This window comes from Selaginella moellendorffii, unplaced genomic scaffold (genome assembly GCF_000143415.4).
Source record: "Selaginella moellendorffii unplaced genomic scaffold, v1.0 SELMOscaffold_20, whole genome shotgun sequence".
Lineage (NCBI taxonomy): Eukaryota > Viridiplantae > Streptophyta > Lycopodiopsida > Selaginellales > Selaginellaceae > Selaginella > Selaginella moellendorffii.
Genome location: NW_003314281.1, coordinates 2,068,891 through 2,090,719, shown reverse-complemented (window position 1 = coordinate 2,090,719; position 21,829 = coordinate 2,068,891). Strand labels below are relative to the sequence as shown.

The 21,829-nt window shown below is 45.8% G+C and overlaps 4 protein-coding genes and 2 long non-coding RNA genes across 6 annotated transcripts; all 6 read left to right on the top strand.

The window, feature by feature from the left end:
- The first annotated feature begins 28 nt into the window (after window positions 1–28).
- LOC9637746 (protein DGS1, mitochondrial) lies at window positions 29–3,006 on the top strand. The gene is made up of 13 exons (XM_024677703.1): window positions 29–720; window positions 769–886; window positions 948–1,151; window positions 1,207–1,323; window positions 1,377–1,547; window positions 1,595–1,789; window positions 1,843–1,943; window positions 2,011–2,100; window positions 2,145–2,246; window positions 2,304–2,427; window positions 2,475–2,585; window positions 2,632–2,732; window positions 2,785–3,006. Exons 1-13 carry the CDS (start codon window positions 29–31, stop codon window positions 2,900–2,902), a joined length of 2,244 nt encoding a protein of 747 aa, XP_024533471.1. The 3' UTR covers window positions 2,903–3,006.
- On the top strand, window positions 2,991–5,054 carry LOC9637745 (beta-glucosidase 4). Its single transcript, XM_002973024.2, has one exon. It carries the CDS (start codon window positions 3,012–3,014, stop codon window positions 4,884–4,886), a length of 1,875 nt encoding a protein of 624 aa, XP_002973070.2. The 5' UTR covers window positions 2,991–3,011; the 3' UTR covers window positions 4,887–5,054.
- A 327-nt stretch (window positions 5,055–5,381) lies between these two features.
- LOC9637744 (bergaptol O-methyltransferase) lies at window positions 5,382–7,076 on the top strand. The gene is made up of 4 exons (XM_002973023.2): window positions 5,382–5,593; window positions 5,642–6,560; window positions 6,617–6,681; window positions 6,733–7,076. The coding sequence occupies exons 2-4, from the start codon at window positions 5,876–5,878 to the stop codon at window positions 7,006–7,008; spliced, it is 1,026 nt and encodes a 341-aa protein (XP_002973069.2). The 5' UTR covers window positions 5,382–5,593; window positions 5,642–5,875; the 3' UTR covers window positions 7,009–7,076.
- Window positions 7,077–7,711: 635 nt separating this feature from the next.
- On the top strand, window positions 7,712–8,495 carry LOC9637743. The gene is made up of 4 exons (XR_002992719.1): window positions 7,712–7,906; window positions 7,962–8,016; window positions 8,070–8,374; window positions 8,432–8,495. It is a non-coding gene; the product is annotated as an uncharacterized LOC9637743 (long non-coding RNA).
- Window positions 8,496–8,570: 75 nt separating this feature from the next.
- On the top strand, window positions 8,571–9,187 carry LOC112347241. The gene is made up of 3 exons (XR_002992720.1): window positions 8,571–8,647; window positions 8,695–8,777; window positions 8,835–9,187. It is a non-coding gene; the product is annotated as an uncharacterized LOC112347241 (long non-coding RNA).
- Window positions 9,188–12,026: 2,839 nt separating this feature from the next.
- On the top strand, window positions 12,027–13,583 carry LOC9636970 (bergaptol O-methyltransferase). The gene is made up of 4 exons (XM_024677924.1): window positions 12,027–12,092; window positions 12,141–13,041; window positions 13,098–13,162; window positions 13,214–13,583. The coding sequence occupies exons 2-4, from the start codon at window positions 12,348–12,350 to the stop codon at window positions 13,487–13,489; spliced, it is 1,035 nt and encodes a 344-aa protein (XP_024533692.1). The 5' UTR covers window positions 12,027–12,092; window positions 12,141–12,347; the 3' UTR covers window positions 13,490–13,583.
- Window positions 13,584–21,829: the final 8,246 nt, after the last annotated feature.

Here is a 21,829-nt window from a genome sequence, read left to right as displayed (position 1 = left end):
ATTCGAATGCGGCTATGGCTACCTCGATATGCCCTGCGCGGGCATTGGCATTCAAGAGAGCGGTGAGAGCGATAGGGTTTATCTCGGGCATTTCATCCAGCACGCGATTTGCCGCTGCCAAATCTCCACAATCCGCGTGGGACGCAAGCAAGATCGTCCACGAGTAGCAATCGCTTTGCGGCATCTTGCGCAGCACAATCTCCGCGCCGGGCAGATCCCGGCCCTGGCAATGCGCGCCGATGACCGAGTTCCAGGAGAAGATGTTCTTGCGGTGGATCCGATCGAAGGCCGCCCGGGCCTCGTCGATCGTGCCGCATCGGCTATACAGTTGCACCAGGAGATTGCCAAGAAATGTATCTCCGTCGCGCCCCGCCCTCGCAATCCGGCCGTGGAGCTCTCTTCCATCCTCGAGAGATCTAGCGGCCGCGAATTTCTTGAGGAGCGATGCTGCGAGCTTGCGATCGGCCTCACTGGATGTGATCTCGATGCGTTTGAGCACCGGGATCATGAAAAGAAAGGGCCATACGTTAAAACCCTAGGGTTTGGAGAGATGAACGTGACGGAGGCGCTGCTGTGGATCCAGGGCCATGCCAAGGATGTCGCGGACAGGAGCCGGATTCTGGCGGCATCGGCATTGACGCGCAAGATCTTCGCGAGAAGGAAGAAGGAGCGCGATGGCTTGCCGCTGCTGCTGCCTTCTTCTTGGCCTCCTCCTACACAGTAAGTGAAATTTCTAGCAGTAGAAGGCAACTGAGAGATGAATTCCAGAGAGCGGATGGAAGTCATCGATGCCGTCATGGAAGCATTTCGAGACATTTCAATGGAGCTGCTACTGCTGCTTCACGACATCCAGATTAACTTCCAATTCTGGCGTGCTCGTCAACAGGTGTGGTGTTTTCGTTTTTCTTCTTTTTCTTTCCCTGCGATTGATGAGAATTTTGTCACAGGGATCTGACATGATGAGAATTCGATTCATGGTCTTGGAGAGAGGTCCTCACGCCTTTGTGGAAGGCTTGGCCTGTATGGTTCGTGCTTTAATCTCCGAAGGCTCTGCGACTCAAAAGCTGGTGTATGATGCGTCATGTCGAATTACCGAGAGGATGACGATGCTTAGAATCATTCAGGAGCAGCTTGCAGTACTGCTTGCTCAGGTATTACACTCCGTCAAGAGAAGTTCTTTTTTCAGTTTCCTGCATTTCTGATCAGGTGTACCACGAAGTGGACAAACTGGGTGACCACCAAGGAAGGCAGTCTTTGTGTGCTGCTTTGACAAATGTCTACGATGCAATGATCAAGCTCGAAAGAAATTACGATTTACCTCCTGTAAGTAAAGTTGTGCTAATCAATCCATGGTTTAATTTGTTTTTCACGTGTAGAGTGCCTACTATGGTCCAAACACTTCCAAGGACGTGAAGGCCCGCCTGCATGTCGCTGAAGTACCGAAAGAAATCATGTCCAAACGAGATTGGACGGACGAAGAAATTGGGATGGTCGTTCGGTGCTTACGTGCAAATCTCAGCAACATCAAAGAGTGCATGGCGTTCCTGGTAAGATGCCTCGTTACTTGTACTTCCTGACTAGCTTAATTGTGCAGTTGCCTTTATATGAGAGGCCCAAGAAGATAACTAGATTTTGGATTCATTATTCTGTCACTGCTTTAGCGTTCGTTGTTATTTCCGGGTGGATTGGAAAACATAGCCGGCTAGCTGGTAGTGACGACCTTGACAACTGGATCCGACAAGGTGCAGAGGCCATTAAAGATTTCTACCAAGAGCACGTTGAGGAACCGGTAAATTTTGCTCGCGATTAGTAACAGACACTCCTAATCAGGAATGTTTCCAGCTCTTGTCTATCAGGGACGATCTCTTTGAAACATTTCGAAAGCGTCACCAAGGATCAGCGGAAGTAGGAGACGTTCGATTAACTGCAGCATCTTTGAGCAGGTTTTGTTAATTTTCTTTTCTTTTCCACTATTCCTATTTTGTGTTATTTGTTCTTATGTCTCTGCAGGATGTTGAAGGCATTTGCGGAGCAAACAAGCGGTGGTCATCTTCCTAGCGATGCGACAGAGCAACAAATGATGGAGATAATGATGAGCAGGTCTGGTTTAAAGTTGTCGCTCCTTCACTGTTCTCTGTTTTCAGATATGAAAAGGAGTTGACACACCCGCTTCAGAGCCTTCTTGGTGGAGAACTTGCGAGGGCGTTGCTGATTCAAGTTCAGAAGCTAAAACTTGACATTGAAACGTGCGTAAGCTTTTGCAGTTGATATAGAATATTCCTTTTCACTTTTGTGTTCCGCAGTGCGATGCTGGAACTAAATCAAATACTGCGAGCCAACGAGATTAACTTTGCGATTTTGGCTGCTTTTCCTGCTGTAATTTTCGCGGTTTTCCTAGGATATTTGATTCGGGTTTCACTTTCCAAGGTATCGGCCACTTATCTGGACATTTGTTTCACTAACACGTTTTACAGTCTAAAGGTGCAGAAGGTAGGGGGCGTAAGGCGCAGCTTCGGAGGAGAATGCTCGTCGCTGAAGCCGAAAGAGCAGTGATTCAATACCAGCTTTTTAAAGATAAAAACGAGGTATGCATTTTTTCGTTTCCTTTGTATGATTCTGCTGTTCTTTCAGGAAAGCCAAGCGTTGTGGCAGTATGGAATGCTGCTCTATGCCCTTGACAGGCTGTACCGTGCCCTCTCTAAGAATGGCATCTCTAAGGCTGAATGGTTCAGGTAAGTAGCTTAAATTCGAACGAAGCTGTATTGATTCAACGGTTGTGTGCAGCTTGCGGGAGGATGTATTGGACCTTGCAAAGCCGAATTTGGACACACACTACAAGCTCTTGATAACTGCTCGGATGGGACGACTGTACGAGTGTATTGCTCCAGTTCCGAGACTCTAGTGAAAGTGGCACTGTCAGGATTCGAGCCGGTGACACATGACGTCGTCGCGCGAAATCCATATTTTTGCGTCCGCGCGCAAAATTCAGTTACAATTTTGGAGCTAGATAGATGGAGGAACAGGAAGCAACAGAGGATGACCCCGGTAGTCCAGCGGATGACGTCCATCAAGCCTCCGACAATGCCGCAACACACGAAGATGATGCTGGTTCTTCTGGAGGAATTCAGACCCTTGAACAGGTGTGGATGAGTTCTTCAGCTCGTCGTTCCCTGATCCTGGACGTGAACTCCCCGTCACCATCAAGCAGCAGCGAAGGCGGGCCTCCTGGAATTGTTGCTGAATACGATGAGGTCCGTCGCGTGGATTTCCCGGACGATTTTACCTTCGGGACTGCAACGTCCGCGTATCAAGTGGAAGGAGCTTCGAAAAAAGGTGGCCGAGGACTGTCCATCTGGGATGTTTTCTGCAACGTACCTGGACGGATTGCTGACGGTCGCAATGGCTACAAGTCAGTGGACCAGTATCACAAGTACAAGGAAGACGTCAACTTGATGTCCGAGATGGGTATGAACGCGTACAGGTTTTCAATTTCCTGGTCTCGGATCATCCCAGACGGAATGGGTGGCACTTCCTGCTCCGTGAATGAGAAAGGTGTGGAGTACTACAACCATCTCATTGACAAGCTTCTCAGCAAAGGATTGGAGCCGTTTGTTACACTCTACCATTGGGATCTTCCGCAGAGAATCCACGACGATGCACCAATTGTGGGAGGCTGGATAAATCCTCGAGTGGTGGACTACTTTGCAGGCTACGCAGAGATTTGCTTTGCAAGATTTGGGAACAGGGTGAAGAAGTGGATCACGCTGAACGAGCCGGCACAGTTTTGCGTCAACGGTTACGGGACAGGCGTCCATGCTCCTGGAAGGTGCTCGGACAAGTCCAGGTCTCCAGCCGGTGATTCAGCGGTGGAACCATATCTTGCGGTTCACCACGCGCTCCTGGCTCACGCTGCAGCTGTGGAAATATACAGGAAAAAGTTCCAGTCCGAGCAAGGTGGTGTGATTGGTCTGGCTTGCGATGGCGAGTGGTCCGAGCCTTTCACGGAGTCCCCTGAGGACCAGCAGGCCGCGCAGCGACGTATCGAGTTTCAGCTTGGCTGGCTTCTAGATCCCATTTTCTTCGGTGACTATCCGGAGTGCATGAGACAGAACGTTGGGGACAGGTTGCCGAGGTTCACTGCCGAAGAGATATCGAGCTTGCGACGCTCACTCGACTACATTGGAATTAATCACTACACGTCCCGGTACGTCAAGGCTGCTCCAGCTCCCAAAGTTACAACACCGGTGAATTACTTCACCGACCAGGCCGTCGTGACTGCCACGGAGAGCAAGATGGGGGTGCCGATTGGAGAGCGAGCGGCTTCAGAGTGGCTCTACATGGTTCCGTGGGGGATGGAGAAGTTCCTCAACTGGATAACCGACAGGTACAACCGGCCACCAATCTTTATCACCGAAAACGGCATGGACGACCAGGACGACAAAACAATCCCGCTGCCCGAGCGCTTGCATGACACGAAGCGCATCAGGTACCACCAAGGCTACATGGCCGCGGTGGTGAGAGCAATGCGGAAGGGTGCGGACGTCCGGGGATACTTTGTGTGGTCGCTGGTGGACAACTTCGAGTGGTCGCAGGGCTACACCAAGAAGTTCGGCCTGTTCTTCGTGGACCAAGAGGACCTGGACTTGAAGAGGCAGCCCAAAGCCAGCGTGTTGTGGTTCACAACGCTTCTCATGTCGCAGTCCAAGACGCTGGAGGCGGAGCCCCTCAAAGCTGTCAAATGGTTGCGGAGGCTCTCGGTGGCCGAGGACAGTGCCACTCCCAAGTCGCAGTCTCCGGCAAGCAGCAGATCAGGCTCCAGAGCGCCTTCTCCAAAGCCAGCCAAGAGGCGGTCTTCGCAGATTCATCCAGTCAAGGTAACTCGGTGATGCTTGCGAGGTACGCTCGCGTTCTTCACAGATGCATGAGCTCGGAACAAGCGAGATAATGTCAGCTGCGAGATTGTCATATAAATCCATTCAAGAAAACATTCAAGATATCTACTGTATCTCAATTTCATTTCAAGGAAAGCTAGCAAGCCAACAAAACTAGAAGAAGAAGCAGTTTCACAGACAACGGCATCCATATGCAGCCTGGATAATGTAGAGATCCAGTATCAGGTTGTCTCCCTTGTCCCGGATCTCTCCTCCCTCAAGAACTTTTGCGGTGGCGAGTTCAAGTTGGTAATTCGGGATTCCAATCACTTATCTCCACCGAATCCCACACCATTCACTGGAATCTCCAAGCGAGCCAGAGTCTCTGGGAATAACTCCTCTCCAAAAGACTCGTAACCACGGCACCCTATAAACATAAACCCTATAAACAGAGTGACTATCAACCCTAGGGTTTATAATGCATTCTTGAGAGCGGCAACGCGATCCAGGCCAGATGCGGGCTGTCGCCGGGCGCTGGTCAGAGGATTCTCTGGCCTCCTCCAGCACAGGAAAGTGAAATTTCTAGCGCTTGGGAGTGATCGGTACTTGATCGGTGGAAGATATTTCGATGGCTACATTAACTGGTGTCTCTTCCTCCCGCGACGATTGAGAGTGGTCGTACTGCTTTCGAGATATTTCGATGGAGCTGCTACGTTAGGCAGGTATCTCTTCCTTCCGCTTCCCCACGATTGCTGAGAAAATTGTCGCAGGGAACTATGGTAAGAATTCGATTCATGGTTTCGAGAGAGGTCCTCACGCTGAGATCTCGTGAACCAAGAGACTACTATTCTCCAAATGTTTGAGGTTCTTGGAAGGTGCGGCCGCAGCTCCGCGACAAGTTCCCGCTCTTCAAAAGAAGAGATCATGTCGACACTGCATCACCTATAAGAAACGAGGGTGGGGTCGTTCTTCCATCAGACAGAGCAACCAAGCAGCGATTCGCAATGGCGAGGAGCGAGCAAATGGAAGCATATAGTCAGTTCTGGAGCCTCACACTGGGATTTGCAGCGCCCTTCGCTCTCAAGGCCGCAGTCAAGCTCGACATCTTCAACATCGTGTCCAAGTTCTCGTCGGAGCAAGGAGCCACTCTGGACGAGATCATTCAGGAGCTACGGATCAAGCACGATGCAGATAGCATCCAGGCCGAGAGGCTGTTCCGACTCCTCAGGTTTCTCGTCTTCAAGAAGGTGCTCGCTCTCAACGGAGATCGCTATGGCCTCACTCCCATGTCCAGGCTGCTGGTCAGCCACGGCACTAGCAACGACTTCTTCGTGGGGGGCATTCTCTCCTTCTGCACGTCCGAAGTCACTCAGCTCTCGTGGCAACATGTAGACGCTGCCATCAAGCGGCCGGGCGACTCCAATGCTTTTGTGGAAGCTCATGGAATGGAACCTCAGGACTATGTGGCAGCGCATCCAGAGTTTTGGAAAGTTATCAGGCTGAGTGTAAGCACGGCAACGTTTGCTACTATTACGCGAGTCTACGATGGTTTCAAGAGCGTCAAGAGGCTTGTCGACGTTGGGGGTGACACGGGCTCGTTTCTGGCTCAGATTGTGCGGCTCTACCCGCATATCCAGGCTGTGAACTTCGATCTTCCTCGGGTCATTTCAAATGCTCCAGCATATCCAGGTACGAGTTTGTAATGATCTGTAGTTCTTCTTGGATCTTGCTGAAAATTCTATCAGGCGTGGAAAACGTTCCCGGAGACGCTATGGACTTCGTTCCACCTGGGGATGGCATTTTCTTGAAAGTGAGGGCATTAGTTTCTTTTCTATCTTACATCAGATGTGTTTGAGCGCAGAGTTTCTTACACATGTTTGCGGATGCTGATGCGGCAAAGATCGTCAAGAACTGTCACTCGGCCCTCGAATCAGATGGGAAAATCATCATTTGTGACATGGTCATGGACGAAGGCAAGGAGTTACACTTGCAGCTTGATATGATGTTCTTGTCGGGGAGCCAGCGGTACCAGAGAACGAAAGCTGGATGGAAAAATTTGCTGGAATCATGTGGATTCGGAAGCGTGAGATTCTTTGAAGCAGATCCTTTCTCCATCACTGAGGCAGTTAAACATTGATTGACGAGTATTATCCTTGTACTCGAAATTAAAACTTTGAAAATCACATTCATAACATTGTCGAAGTATTGAGCACATATTCAACAAATACAGCATATAATTGTTGTCAATGAAACAATGATCTCAAAGTGTATAGGAACTTAATATCAAAATCTGGAAGCTTACCCAAATCTAATGTTCTAGCGATAAAATCTTTTCCATGTTGCGAATGGAATACAAAAACAAGGCTGGCCGGAGCTAAGATGGCGAGACGACAATCGAAACATAGTCGTAATGTAATTGATTGTAAGAAAGCGGCATTTTGCGATGGAAGTAAAATCAGTCGAGAGATAGGCTTCTATTTCTACCTGGTAGATGGCTTCTCCAAAACACTCGAAGAATGTAAATGGCTCTTGATTCCAAGAATATGCGGCAGAGCCCGCAAGCAATTTGCCGTTGCCAAATTGCCACAATCCGCGTGGGTCTGGCATCTACAATCTCCGGCCATGGCAATCTGGCCATGGAGCTCTGTTCCATCTTTCTTGAGACGTTAAAACCTTAGGGTTTGGGGCTTCGTGACTGAGGCGCTGCTGAGTCGGCATTGACTTTGCGAGATGGAAGAATGAGTGCTGCTACCTTCTTCCTGGCCTCCATGAGCATCGATCTCAGGTTTGCTCCTTGTTTTTCTTCTTTATGTTCCAGGAATTTTGTCACAGGGAGCTGACATGATGAGAATTCGATTCATGGTCTGGAGAGAGGTCCTCACGCCTTTGTGGAAGGCTTGGCCTGCATGATTCGTGCCTTAATCTCCGAAAGCTCTGCGACTCAAAAGCTGGTGTATGATGCGTCGTGTCGAATTACCGAGAGCATAACGATGCTTGGAATCATTCAGGAGCAGCTTGCAGTACTGCTGACTCAGGTATTGCACTCTGTCAAGAAAAGTTCTTTTTCATGTTTCCTTCATTTCTGATCAGGGCTGCTTCGACAAGTGTCTACGATGCAACTCAAAGAAATTACGCTTTACCTCCTGTAAGTAGAGTCGTGCTAATCAATCCATAGTTTAATTTGTTTTTCGTGTATAGAATGTTTACTACGACGTGAAGGCCCGCCTGTATGTCGCTTACGTACCGAAAGAAATCATGTCCAAACGAGATTGGATGGACGAAGAAATTGAGATGGGTCGTTCGGTGCTTACGTGCAAATCTCAGCAACATCAAAGAGTGCATGTAAGAACTTGTACTTCCTGACTAGCTTAAGTGACTGCAGTTGCCTTCGTATGAGAGGCCCAATAAGAATACCCGGTTGGCTGGTAGTGACGACTTTGAACTGGATCCGACAAGGTGCAGAAGCCATAAAAGATTTCTACCAAGAGCACGTTGAGGAAGCGGTAATTTTTGCTCGTGATTAATATCAGACACTAACGTTTTCAGCTCTTGTCTATCAGGGACGACCTCTCGAAACATTTCGAAAGCGTCAGCAGAAGTAGGTGACGTTCGATTAACTGCAGAATCTTTGAGCAGGTTCCTTGAAGTTCCTTTTTCCACTATTTGTGTTTTTCTTTATCTGTTCTCATGTCTCTTCAGGATGTTGAAGGCATTTCCTGAGCAAACAAGTGGTAGTCCTCTTCCTAGCGATGGAACATGGAGATAATGATGAGCAGGTCTGGTTTAAAGTTGTGGCTGCTTCTTCACTGTTCTCTGTTTGCAGATACGAGGAGTTGACACATCCACTTTAAAGTCTTCTTGTTGGAGAACTTGCGAGGGCTGAAGCTAAAACTTGACATTGAAGACGTGCGTAAGCTTTTGCAGTTGATAAAGAAAATTACTTTTGCCTTTTGTGTTCCGCAGTGCAATGCTGGAATTAAATCAATTACTGCGAGCCAACGAGATTAACTTTGCCATTTTGCCACGAGGTTCACTACCGAAGAGATATCGAGCTTGCGATACTACACGTCCCGGCACGTCAAGGCTTTTCCAGCTCCGAAAGTTACAACACCAGTAATTTACTTATGACTGACTAGGTACCACGGAGAGCAAGATTGGCTTCCGTGGAAGATGGACAAGTTCCTCTCGTGGCCGAGGACAGTGCCAGTCCCAAGTCGCAGTAGCAGATCAGGCTCCAGAGCACCTTCTCCAAAGCCCGTATTTTTAGGATCCGGGCTCGAGTACCTCAAGTTTTACCTGAGGTCGTCTAGTTTTGGTAACGGAATATGTTTCTGTGAAGCAAGCCTTTTGGTTACAAGAGTTAGATCCGGGGCGGCCCTGGAAACACTGATCGATGGCTGGCACCCAGGGACAATCTCACCACTCGGTTGGATCCCTTGGGCTGGAGATGCCAAAGGCCGGCTGGAGCACACTGCTAAGGCCGTGGCGTAACTCTCCCAGCTTCGACCACGATGACCCGGCCGAGCGCTGGCTCTTGGTAGAAATCCTCAACGTTAGAAAACTCACCTAAACCCTAGTAGCACGAAACAAGAAAGGCTCGGCCTTTCCTATTTGCTCGTGAAACGCGCGTTGAACAAGGTAGAGGTCGATGTGATACACGGCTTGAGCTTGGGGAGGGACAGGTTGATTGCCAAAGATCCAATTTCCGGGAATACGTACTTGATACAGTCTGATCTCCAGCATTAAAGCCCACGATCCTCTGCGTATCAAATTGGTCCCACATCGAATCCAGGGAAGAACGGAGCAGTAAGTAGTAGTCTGGTCTAAATCAAAGAGTAGATATCTATATATCGTTCTCGGCAATCTCGCAGCCGACATTATCTCGTTTGTCCCGAGCTCATACATCTGTGGCCGTGGTCTACGAGATCGTCGGCGGTGGTGGCGGTGATGGTGGTGCCGTGGCTACGAGTGCTAACGCTGTGTCTTTTGGAGAGGAGGTGCTGTTCCCGGAGACTCTGGCTTTCTTGGCGGAGCGGGAGATCCCAGTGACTGGTGTGGGACTTGGTGGAGAGAGCTGTGACAGAATTGGCATCCCGAGTTATCAGATTAAGCTTGCCACTGCCAAAGTTCTCGGGGGAGGAGACCTTGGGCTTCCGGAGAAGAACTTGGACAGGATATCTGTTGACGATGTCGAGCTTCACTGTGCGCTGCAAATCCCAGTGTGAGGCTCCAGAACTGACTGTACGCTTCCATTTGCTCGCTCCTCGCCACTGCGAATCGCTCCTTGCTTGCTCTGTTTGATGGAAGAACGACCCCAGAACTGTTGTGATGAAGTGGCGCACCTTCCAAGAACCTCGAAACGGGAATTGTGACATCACTGATCCTTCAAAGGCGAAGACCATGAATCGAATTCTCAGATGTTCTCTCAGCAATGGCGAAGAAACTAAGTACCGATCACTTTCTCCATTTCTAACAGAGATCTTTACTTACTGCGTTGGACAAAAAATGCAGCAGCAGCGAATCTACAATCTCTTAGCCCTAAGCTCCAAGCTCTAGCGATCGTGGCGGGAAGAAGTTTTGACCTTTCTTGACCTGGTCTTTTACGGTACTTTACAGATGGCAGAATGTAATTGGGATTCGCTTCCTTCACGCTCCGGCTATGGAAGCTAGTGTGTCTTCTTGATCGTCGCGTATCTTGCACCAAACGTGAGGAGGGAACCCGACGTCACGATCCGCATGCAGCAGCCGGATGGTACTGTTGATGCTCCATCTGGCTTTGTGGAAGTTGCCACAAGTCAGTCGCTTCAGGGCGTTTTCCGCAGGTGCAGAGGATTTCGTGTTGCCGTTGTGCCATTTGTGATCGCGCTTGTTTTCTGCAGATGCGAGGAGTATTTCGCGTTGCCATCATGCCGATTTGTGATCGCGCTGAAGTTCTGGGGCAATGGCCCGGATCGCATGGTGTGTTGCGTGTACTCACGCGCTCACCCCAATGCTGCTATCGTGCGCCGGGCCTGCTATTCCTTTCTCAATTTCATTTCAAGGAAAGCTAGCAAGCCAAACCAAAACTAGACGAAGAACCAGTTTCACAGACAACGGCATCCGTATGCAGCCTGGATAATGTAGAGATCCAATATCAGGTTGTCTCCCTTGTCCCGGATCTCTGGAAGCCCAAGGTCTCCTCCCTCAAGAACTTTCGCAGTGGCAAGTTTAATCTGGTAACTCGGGATTCCAATTCTGTCACACCTCTCTCCACCGAGTCCCACACCAGTCACTGGGATCTCCCGCTCCGCCAGGAAAGCCAGAGTCTCCGGGAACAGCGCCTCATCTCCAAAGGACACAGCGCTAGCACTTGTAACCATGGCACCACCCTCGCCACCACCACTGCCGACGATCTCGTAGATCACGGCCACCATCCGGTTGCCCGACCCGGGGTAGAACTTCAGCACCAAGAGGTACTGGAGCTTTGAGCCTGGCTCCTGGATGTAAGAGTCCACATACGAGAGAAGCTCCGGCAAGGTCTGGTACTCTCCGACGCTCACAAAGATCCGGGGCGGCCCTGGAATCACAGATCGATGGCTGGCACCCAGGGACAAGTATCTCACCACTCGGTTGGATCCCTTGGGCTGGAATGGCCAGGGGATGCCAACGGCCGGCTGGAGCGCAATGCTAACCTGTGACATGACTATGGCGTACCTCAGATTGGTGTACCCAGCGTCCACCACGATGACCCGGCCGTGGCGGAAGATACACTTGGAGAAGAGCTTGTAGCGCTCGCAATACCTGTCAAATTTGTCCATGCTCCAGTTGGTGCCGAGTGTAAGCTCTGGGCGCTTGTTGAAGGCCTCACAGTCGAGATCGTCGCGGTGCTGCGCCTTGTACTCGAGTGCCGCCACTGCGCGCATTAGCTTGTCCATGAAAGTCATCTTTGCTATAAACCCTAATAACAGAGTGACTATCAAACCTAGGGTTTATAACGCATTCTTGAGAGCGGCAACGCGATCCTGTCGCCGGGCGCTGATCAGAGGATGGATCTGCTGCCGTCTTTGGCCTCCTCCAGCACAGGAAAGTGAAATTTCTAGCGATTGAGAGACAGGTACTCGATCGGTGCCGTTATGGAAGATATTTCGATGGCTACATTAAAACTGGTATCTCTTCCTCCGCCACGATTGAGAGTGGTCGTACCGCTTTCGAGATATTCGATGGAGCTTCTACGTTAGGCAGGTATCTCTTCCTTCCGCTTCTCCACGATTGCTGAGAAAATTGTCGCAGGGAACTATGGTAAGAATTCGATTCATGGTTTCGAGAGAGGTCCTCACGCTGAGATCTAGAGACTATTATTCTACAAATGTTTGAGGTTCTTGGAAGGTGCGGCCGCAGCTCCGCGGCAAGTTCGCCCTGTTCGACACTTCATCACCGATAAGAAACGAGGGTGGGGTCGTTCTTCCATCAAACAGAGCAACCAAGCAGCAATTCGCAATGGCGACGAGCGAGCAAATGGAAGCGTACAGCCAGTTTTGGAGCCTCACACTGGGATTTGCAGCGCCCTTCGCTCTCAAGGCCGCAGTCAAGCTCGACATCTTCAACATCGTGTCCAAGTTCTCGTCGGAGCAAGGAGCCACTCTGGACGAGATCATTCAGGAGCTACGGATCAAGCACGATGCAGATAGCATCCAGGCCGAGAGGCTGTTCCGACTCCTCAGGTTTCTCGTCTTCAAGAAGGTGCTCGCTCTCAACGGAGCTCGCTATGGCCTCACTCCCATGTCCAGGCTGCTGGTCAGCCATGGCTCTAGCAGTGACGTCTTCGTGGGGGGCATTCTCTCCTTCTGCACGTCCGAAGTCACTCAGCGTTCGTGGCAACATGTAGATGCTGCCATCAAGCGGCCGGGCGACTCCAATGCTTTTGTGGAAGCTCATGGAATGGAACCTCAGGACTATGTGGCAGCGCATCCAGAGTTTTGGAAAGTTATCGAAGACTTCAGGCTGAGTATAAGCACGGCAACCTCTGCTACTGTTACGCGAGTCTACGATGGTTTCAAGAGCGTCAAGAGGCTTGTCGACGTTGGGGGTGACACGGGCTCGTTTCTGGCTCAGATTGTGCGGCTCTACCCGCACATCCAGGCTGTGAACTTCGATCTTCCTCGGGTCATTGCAAATGCTCCAGCATATCCAGGTACGAGTTTGTAATGATCTGTAGTTCTTCTTGGATCTTGCTGAAAACTCTATCAGGTGTGGAAAACGTTCCCGGAGATGCTATGGACTTCGTTCCACCTGGGGATGGCATTTTCTTGAAAGTGAGGGCATTAGTTTCTTTTCTATCTTACATCAGATGTGTTTGAGCGCAGAGTTTCTTACACATGTTTGCGGATGCTGATGCGGCAAAGATCGTCAAGAACTGTCACTCGGCCCTCGAATCAGATGGGAAAATCATCATTTGTGACATGGTCATGGACGAAGGCAAGGAGTTACACTTGCAGCTTGATATGATGTTCTTGTCGGGGAGCCAGCGGTACCAGAGAACGAAAACTGGATGGAAAAATTTGCTGGAATCATGTGGATTTGGAAGCGTGAGATTCTTTGAAGCAGATCCTTTCTCCATCACTGAGGCAATTAGACACTGATTGACGAGTATTGTACTTCTAAGCAAAACTTTGAAAATCCATTAGTATTCTATCTGCTCAAATGTGACAAATAAAGCAATCTTATTGTGTTTTATTAGGAGTATAGCAAGAAGAAATACTTCAAGGATATGGTGGGTGACTTGGATGTTTTGATTGAGTCTTCTAGAGAATAAAAGAAGAAAATAAAGATTGTGAAGTAAAATGTAAAAATTCTCTTCTTTAGAATGTGTATTAATAGGGTTGGTTATCAGCCTCAAACCAAAAACTTGTTTAAAATCATAAAATAAATTGTCATTATATTATTCTTGTTCTATAATGTGGTAAAACTTTTTTAATGCATATCAAGATTAATTGTAAGCCAACTCTAGAAAGAGGTAATTATTACAATAACAGTATATTTAAATTTTGTCCCATGATCACATATAAGATATACCCCCTCTTTAGAGATGTTAAAATTCTTCATTTCAGCATTGAATCTACAAATCCTTTTATTGTGCAGATTAGCTAGGGAATTAATCATTCATAAAGGAAGGACATACACATAAATACCCAAGAAGTATGATTTCAAATTTAGGGGTGAAAAATACCTTACTAAAGAATATATTATATTTTTAAATAGCCACTAATTAATTAATGGAAATCAAACTCATACCATTTACTCAAATACCATATATAAATGCCTCTCATCTCCACCAATGTGATTGTTTAGGATATAGGTTTGCTTAATGAAATAGTCTTTAATGGCTATTTTATTCCCATTTAAGGTTAATAGTATATCCAAATCTCATCCCATGATCACAATTTATAGAATAAATTTATAATCTATATCACACAATGCATAAATGTGTCATTTAAGTATTTATAGTGAATTCTAATCATGTGTCTTTATTGAAGTTTAGCTGGATTATATATAGCTAAAGTCTGGTGTAATTGGTGTTGACTAAAACAATATCTTACACCACAGTGGGAATTGATAATCCTTTAGTTTGCACTAGCATGATTCATAAAAGCATTAGCCCAAACATGATTGCACCTTTGTTTCTTATATACACCCCTTTGATTGGCATCGATGAGTGTTATGTACTTCTACACTGTCAACTTTGAAATTTCAAAATAAGTTGCAAAGTAACTTATAGTAGTTTTGGTCTTGAAGATTTTTAGTTGTATTCAAAGTGGGACTTCCAAAATCCCTATGCAAATAACAATTTATACATTTAGCTTGACAATGGATATTTGTACCTTACCTCATAAAGATAAGGTCTCACTCTCAACGTCAACAGGAGAGCCCAGGCCTGTTGACTGGACTTAACAGCACGGGCAAGCGTGGCAAAGTAATAAAAAAAGTGTGGTAGGACATCTTCTTCTAAGTAGGAGGGCCCACTTGGCCAATTCAGACAGTCGGATGCTATTTTCACACGAACAGCTTACCTTGTATGGAAGGCTGCCTGTAAGTTCATTGCTAGGAACAAAATCCAACCATAATATTTTATTAGAGTAACATAACACTTTATTAGAGTGATTTATTCCAACCATAATTCAGTTGTGTCGACTGGGTCGAGTTACAACTTGTCTCATTGCCAGATGCTGAGCTCTTGTGACTGGCATGAAGATCGGAGTCGATATGGCTTTGATGTCTTTGTCCCAACCGGTCGGCTCCCTGTATTCGAGGAAATTGTAACGGACCATTGATTCAAGACCAGACACAGACAGTGAATGGAAGGGGAGAACTCCATCCTCGGTAGCTGCCATGGCTCCCACCACATTCTTCCAGTCATCAGGCGTCCACGCAGCAGCTTTGACCATCTTGTTAGCTTTGCCCATATTGTTAGGATGAAAACCTTCTTCGACTAGGCACGTCGCTTCGTTCATGCACTGCTGCTTCGCCACCTCCCAGTTTTTGCAGACTTCACCAGGCTGTGAGCGTAGTGCCATGTGGAGAAGATCATACAGCAACATAATGGCTCCCCCGTAGTGAGCATAAACGTCATCCCAAATCGCAAGCACCTCCGCTTCAAGCCCCTCCCGGTTCAAGTCTGATTCCTGGAGGCCCTGCCTCACGAACTCTTTGGCCTCCTCTTCGTTGAAGTGACCAACACTTGCGCGGACGACCTTATGACCAAGGAAGGGTTCCATGTCACACAACCATTTCTTAAAGAAGTTTTCTGATGAAGCCAAAACCACGTTAGCTGCATTCTCCTGCTTAGAGATCCGCACCAGGAACCGCAATAGGTAATCCAGCTCCTGAACACCCCCTGCGGTTCTGGTCCAGCTAGCCAGAGCATCAGCTTCGTCGATGAATATCGTGGGAAATCCATTGAGGAAACCCGGCATGTCCATTCTCATGGCGGACGTGTACTCCTCTAAACCAGCCATCACCCTGCCGATGGGATCCTGCTTCGAAGACACGACATCGAGACCCAAACCAAGTCGCCGTAGCTTCGGCATCGAAAAGACTTTGAGACCCAGCTTTGCAGGCGCTTTTCCTTTGAGCTGAAGAGACTTTTCAAAACTGGCACCTAAGTTAATCCAAAACTTTGAGGGGTCGATGTTGCTCCACTCCCGCATGTCAACGAAGGCTGGAACACCAGGGTAGTCGCCGGCACGCTGCCTAGAACAGAACTCTTGAAGAAGCGCCGATTTGCCCGATTGCCTTGGCCCCGTCACAAGAACCATCTTACCCGGATGCCCGATGTCCACGGGAGTGAGGTGATTCCTTAGATCATTCAGCTCTGATGTTCGATTGTAAAACTTCCTGACCGCCAGATCATTCGGCTCTGATGTTCGATTGAAAAACTTCCTGAAAAACCTCCTGACCGCCATAACCGTAACCCTAAACTTAACCCTTAAATCAACAGGAATCTTTGGTTCTCCTCTGCACTACATCGAAAAACTTGTCGTTGTGTTGGAAGAGAAAGAAGCTGGTTTACCGTGTTCATGAGAGATGGAGGTTTGTTACTCTCCCTTTTGAGGGGATATGGCTGAAATGCGTCCGAGTAAAACTGGAGCAACGTTAAGGCCGAAATCCCCAACTAAAGCCAGCTAAAACTAGAAAGAGTGAGGCTTTTCATAAGACAGCACAAGAAATCGTAGATGATACCTTGATTGCTCCGAAGATCTCATCTTTCTTTCAGGTGTGAGAATTTCTTCCTCTCACCTGCGTGGGCAAGGCAAGAGAAGGGCCGGTGCCAGTCATGGAGAGAGAGCATGCAATGCACAAGTGCGACAAAGGCGTGGACGAGGGAGACAATGCGGTTGCTGTGAAGACACTACGATGGGAGAGCGAGAGAAATTTTCAAGTTCCCCCTTACCCCCAATTCTAGTGCCTATGTCTATTCCACCATACCCAAAAAAAACCCTAAAACAAACAAAGCAATGAAAATGCTAAAACGTTTTAAAGGCTTGTGATATGGTGTCTAGGTTTTTATAGAGTGGAATGTTTGAAGCAAGCATCAAGTTATCAAAGTGTATGAGCCTTGTCAGAAAGTTATCCCTGGAGGTTTTAGGGACTGATTGACATGGGAAGTCAAGAGGTTATTTCAGTTGATTTCTTTCTAGTTTTAGAGTTGGTTCCATTTTGTCCCTAGTGGATTTTGGCTTTAACACTGCTGTTAAGTTTTACTTAGATACAATTGTGCTCCCTTGGCATTGCTACTTCCTTTTTCTACAAGAATCAAGGACTCATTTGTCTTTTGCTTTGTCTAGATGGTTAGGCACCAGGTTAGAATAATAGGATAAGATAATAGGGTGTAAAAGATAGAATCCTAATAGTTTACATTTATGGTCCTTTAGGAAAGAGAATTAAGGTATGGTGAAGCTTTATTATCTTTTTGAAAGTTACTAAAATCTATAAAAAAAAGTAACTTTCTCACTAGTTTTCATGTAAACATCAGCTTACTTCAACAAATTTCTAATAAAATTTGTAGATGTCAAACCAGTTAGCAACACCACCCTTATTGCTCCGAGTACCACTTAGTTTACAAACCAATGATACATCCATGCTTGTAGGGATATAAGGAGAGAGCCAAAGGCCCAACTCCCTTTAGTAGAAATCAACCCTATTGAGAAGATTTAAACAACTATTATAAACTAATAGATGAAGTTATTTACATAAGCACACCCTTTTTAAAAAATGGGTCAACAAAAGAGAGGTGATGTGATTAGTCTATAATAATTATCCTTATGGCTATAAATTGAACCTATACATCAAAGTGCCAAATTTAGTTTACTAAAACTAACCTAAAACTAATGAACAAAACAAATTTTGGATTAAAAGAAATATATTATTTTATTGATTTGCAAGATTTATTACAAAGTGTTACAAAAGTAATCTTTTCACTTAATAAGATATTCCTTCATATGAGATCATCTTTGAAATCAGGAATCTAAAATAGTTTCAACTTCATACTCAAGTGCACCATCTACAACATCTGATAGTGGACAAATCTCCCCTTGATGAGCAATATCCATAGTGTACAGTGCCATGCAAGATGCCTTTGCCAACGAATCACTTTCATATAAAACCTGAACATCCTCTAACCAGTCTAAATTGATTGTTGACATTGTTTGAAATTACACTTGACAACTCAATGCATCTAGAACAACATTGTTTTTATCAAGTTTATAAATGATTTCAGTATTAAATTTAGCAAGTTTTTTTTGCCAATAAGCCTGCTTTAGCATAAGCTTTGGCTGCATTGCAAAGTAACTTAGTATGTTATTATTTGTATAAACCTTGGTATGTCCACCCAAATAATGTCTCCAATGTTTTAGTGCCGACACTATAACAAAGATCTTTTTCTTGTGTGTAGGCTATCTTTGTTGAGTTTCATCTAATTCTTGGAGTAAAATGCAATATGATAATTGCATTGCTTTAGCATAACACCAACCACATTATCACAATTTTATTGGAAGCAATACTTGCAAAATTATGAATAAACTTGCAATAGTATTTTGTCAAACCAAAAAAAGAATGAACATTTGATACAGTGGTTAGGATATCTTAGAACTTCACCACTTTCCACTTTCTTTAGATCCATCTCGACTATGCCATCACCAACTATATTCCCAAGAAATTTCACACGTAATTGACTAAAAGTGCATTTAATCTCCTTAATATATAATTTATTCTCTCATAACTTTTGAAACACCAACTCTAAGTGTTTTAAGTGATCCTCCAACTTTTCATTAAAGCCTAGAACATCATTGATATATAGAACAACAAATGTGTCCAAATAATCTCAAAATATTCTATCCATTATTGTATTGAATGTTACTATAACATTATATAACCCAAATAATATAACAAGGAGCTCATAAGACCCGTAACAAGTCTTAAAGGTTGTCTTCTCCACATCTTGATCTGCCACCCATATTTAATGATATTCACATAAAATACTTAACCTTTAAGAGTTAGTTAAACAAGTTATCAATACGAGGCAAACAATAATTGTTTTTGACTATGATCTTGTTAAGAGCCCAATAATTGATACATATACTCATAGTACCATCCTCTTTCATAACAAAAAAGACTAGTGTTTTATAAAGTGATTTACTTAGTCAAATATAACTTTTATAAAAAAGCTATATAAGTGTAGCGCACCTGAATTTGGAGCTGAACTCCAAGCCCGTTACGCTATGAAATAAAAGTCCAGTACAATCCCATTGTAAGCAACCAAAAGGAACAACTCAAGAGACGATCTATGGGGTTTAAATAGAGGGAAAAGGCCCATGAACAAGAGTGCACCCCCTTTTTCAATTGGTTAAGGGTCTTGGGATATTTGGGGTTAAGTGTCTTTGGGTTTGAATAGTATTGGGTTGGGTGACCTCCTGGGAAGTCTAAATTCAAGAACTTACATTTAGTATCAGAGAGGTCTTAGGTCTGACTTTGTTGGTTGGCTAAGGGAATCACACCACATGTTGATTGACATCTAGCTAGTCCAATTTGCTCCCGTTGGGCTCGACTCGAGGGTAGGGTGTCAATAGAGCGCATGAGGGCGTGAACTTGTAGAGAAGCGTGGTGGATTGTAAATAACCAAAGAGAACGACTCGAGAGACGATCCATGGGGTTCAAATATAAAAGGAAAAGGCCTATGAACAAAAGTGCACTCCCTTTTCCAATTGGTTAAGGGTTTTGGGATATTTGGGGTTAAGTGTCCTTGGGTTTGAATAGTACTAGGCTGGGTGACCTCCTGGGAAGTCCAAATTCAAGAGCTTACACCCACGAGCACCAGCTCCTTATATTTAGCACCTGCACGCAAAATGATATCAGACGGAGTCTGGCACAATTTTGGCATACCGATGGCCCAATGCAAGGAGGAGGGTACCCCACGGACTAAAGCAGCATGGAGCTTGAGCTTAGACCTAAGCAGGACGCAGAACAAGGAGCGATACAACCCAGCGAGAGCCAAATTAATATCTCAGGTTAAACATGCATTCCAACCACTATCCCTACTATACATTTGGAACCCCCTACAACCCCCCCACCCCCCCTTCCCCTTGAGGAACACACACTTTGGGCTTTCACCCCAAGCCTCCCTTAGTACCAGGAGTTAGTCTCTGGGACAAGCTCAAAACTTACTAAATGTGGAATGTCTCTAGATTGCAAATTTGGATATGGGACAAACACTATTATGTTCAGACTGATCTCTACATTCCGTAGATATGCTAAATGAGTGAATCTAGACACTTTCTATAAATAGCATTTGGAACCGAAATGAGACTAACACAAAGGGCATGATAGAGAAGGTGTTTAGTATACACGGTAAGCTACCATCTGGCGATATTGAGGGACTAGTCTCAATACGCAAGGGTTTTTGCCAAGCTAGTGCAAGATAAAGCAAAAGAGAACTAACAAGTCGAGCCAAGTATGCTTGGCTAAATAGACACTTAGGAATTCCTTTCTTATGCTCATCCAGCCAAGTACAAATGCTAAGTTTAGTTTACTAACATTGGGACAAGAGGGGCTAATAAAGGGAACCAACAGTACCAACCTTCTGCTGTCATGGCAATAAGGAAAGAATGTTCATAAAGACTGGCTAACAAGTATCTTTTGATACCCGAAGTCACATTTACGACACTCTCCCCCCCCTTGGGGAAGATCGATGTCCTCGTCGATGCATACCCAAGTCTAGCAAACCATCAAAGAAACAATTCCCGAAAGTTAACGGAAAGCACACTATGTGGGAAATACACTGACTTAAATGAGTTATGGAACGACCTCTCCTCTACATATAAAGACGTTAATACTCAAACACCCTCCGGCCATCACTGACAAGGAAATGACTAATAGAGTTAGCCACCCTTGCTACTCCAAGTACCACTCAACTTACAAAGGAATGATACATCCCTGCCCATAGGGACATAAAGAGAAGGCCAAAGGCCCAATTTCCCCTAAGCAAGAAATCAACCCTGTTGGGAAGATTTAGATAACTATTATAAACTGGCAAATTAAGTTGTTTACACGACCATGCCCCTTTTTCAAAAATAAGTCATTGAGAGAGAGGCGAGGACTTGTGATCAGTCTATAATAATTATCCCCATGGTTATGGATTGGACCCATGCACGAAAGTGCGAAATCAGCCTACCAAAACTGACCTAAGTACTAACAAAAGAAAGAAACAAAACTTGGATTTATAGAACTATATTACTTTATTAATTTACAAAATTTATTATAAGATTTACAAAAGCTAATCTTTATTACAATTCTCATACTCCATGACAAGCTCATGAGCATGTGCAAGATTCCTAAAAGGCTCCCAAGTTGATTTACAAGAAAGGTAACCTTTCCACTTAACTAGATACTCTTGATGTTTAACACATTTAAACTAGCGTGTACCCAAAATAGTTTCCACTTCATATTCAAGTTTGTCATCCACAACTTCTGGTGGTGGATGAATCTCCACTTGACGTGCATCATCTATAGTGTAAGGAGCTAAGAGATTGGCATGAAATACATTATGAACATTGGACATCTCCACAGGAAGATCCAACTGATAGGATACATTACCAATGCGCCTAAACACCTGATAGGGTCCAACATATCTCGGTAACAGCTTCCGAGATAAAGATCCCTTAATGTTCAAGTTCCAAGAAGATAGCCACACTTGATCTCCCACTTGATAGGATACATCTTGACGATGCTGATCCTTATCACGTCGATACCTATCTTGAGCTTTGCCCATCGCCTCAGTAGCTCTAGACCAACCTTGGCGTAGTTGCTCTGCATAAGTCTCAACGGCTGAGACCAACACTTCGAACATTGATTTCGGTACAACAATCTGTTGAGGAACCCCACCAACATTCCCTTGCAGCATCTCCCATGGAAAACAGCCAATAATGCTG

Coding starts and splice junctions, on each gene's coding strand:
- LOC9637744 (XM_002973023.2), top strand. CDS start 5,876: ATGGCGAGGAGCGAGCAAATGGAAGCATATAGTCAGTTCTGGAGCCTC. Junction 6,561..6,616: donor AAATGCTCCAGCATATCCAG/GTACGAGTTTGT, acceptor AAATTCTATCAG/GCGTGGAAAACGTTCCCGGA. Junction 6,682..6,732: donor GGGATGGCATTTTCTTGAAA/GTGAGGGCATTA, acceptor GTTTGAGCGCAG/AGTTTCTTACACATGTTTGC.
- LOC9637745 (XM_002973024.2), top strand. CDS start 3,012: ATGGAGGAACAGGAAGCAACAGAGGATGACCCCGGTAGTCCAGCGGAT.
- LOC9637746 (XM_024677703.1), top strand. CDS start 29: ATGCCCTGCGCGGGCATTGGCATTCAAGAGAGCGGTGAGAGCGATAGG. Junction 1,944..2,010: donor ACTGCAGCATCTTTGAGCAG/GTTTTGTTAATT, acceptor ATGTCTCTGCAG/GATGTTGAAGGCATTTGCGG. Junction 2,733..2,784: donor TCTAAGGCTGAATGGTTCAG/GTAAGTAGCTTA, acceptor GGTTGTGTGCAG/CTTGCGGGAGGATGTATTGG.
- LOC9636970 (XM_024677924.1), top strand. CDS start 12,348: ATGGCGACGAGCGAGCAAATGGAAGCGTACAGCCAGTTTTGGAGCCTC. Junction 13,042..13,097: donor AAATGCTCCAGCATATCCAG/GTACGAGTTTGT, acceptor AAACTCTATCAG/GTGTGGAAAACGTTCCCGGA. Junction 13,163..13,213: donor GGGATGGCATTTTCTTGAAA/GTGAGGGCATTA, acceptor GTTTGAGCGCAG/AGTTTCTTACACATGTTTGC.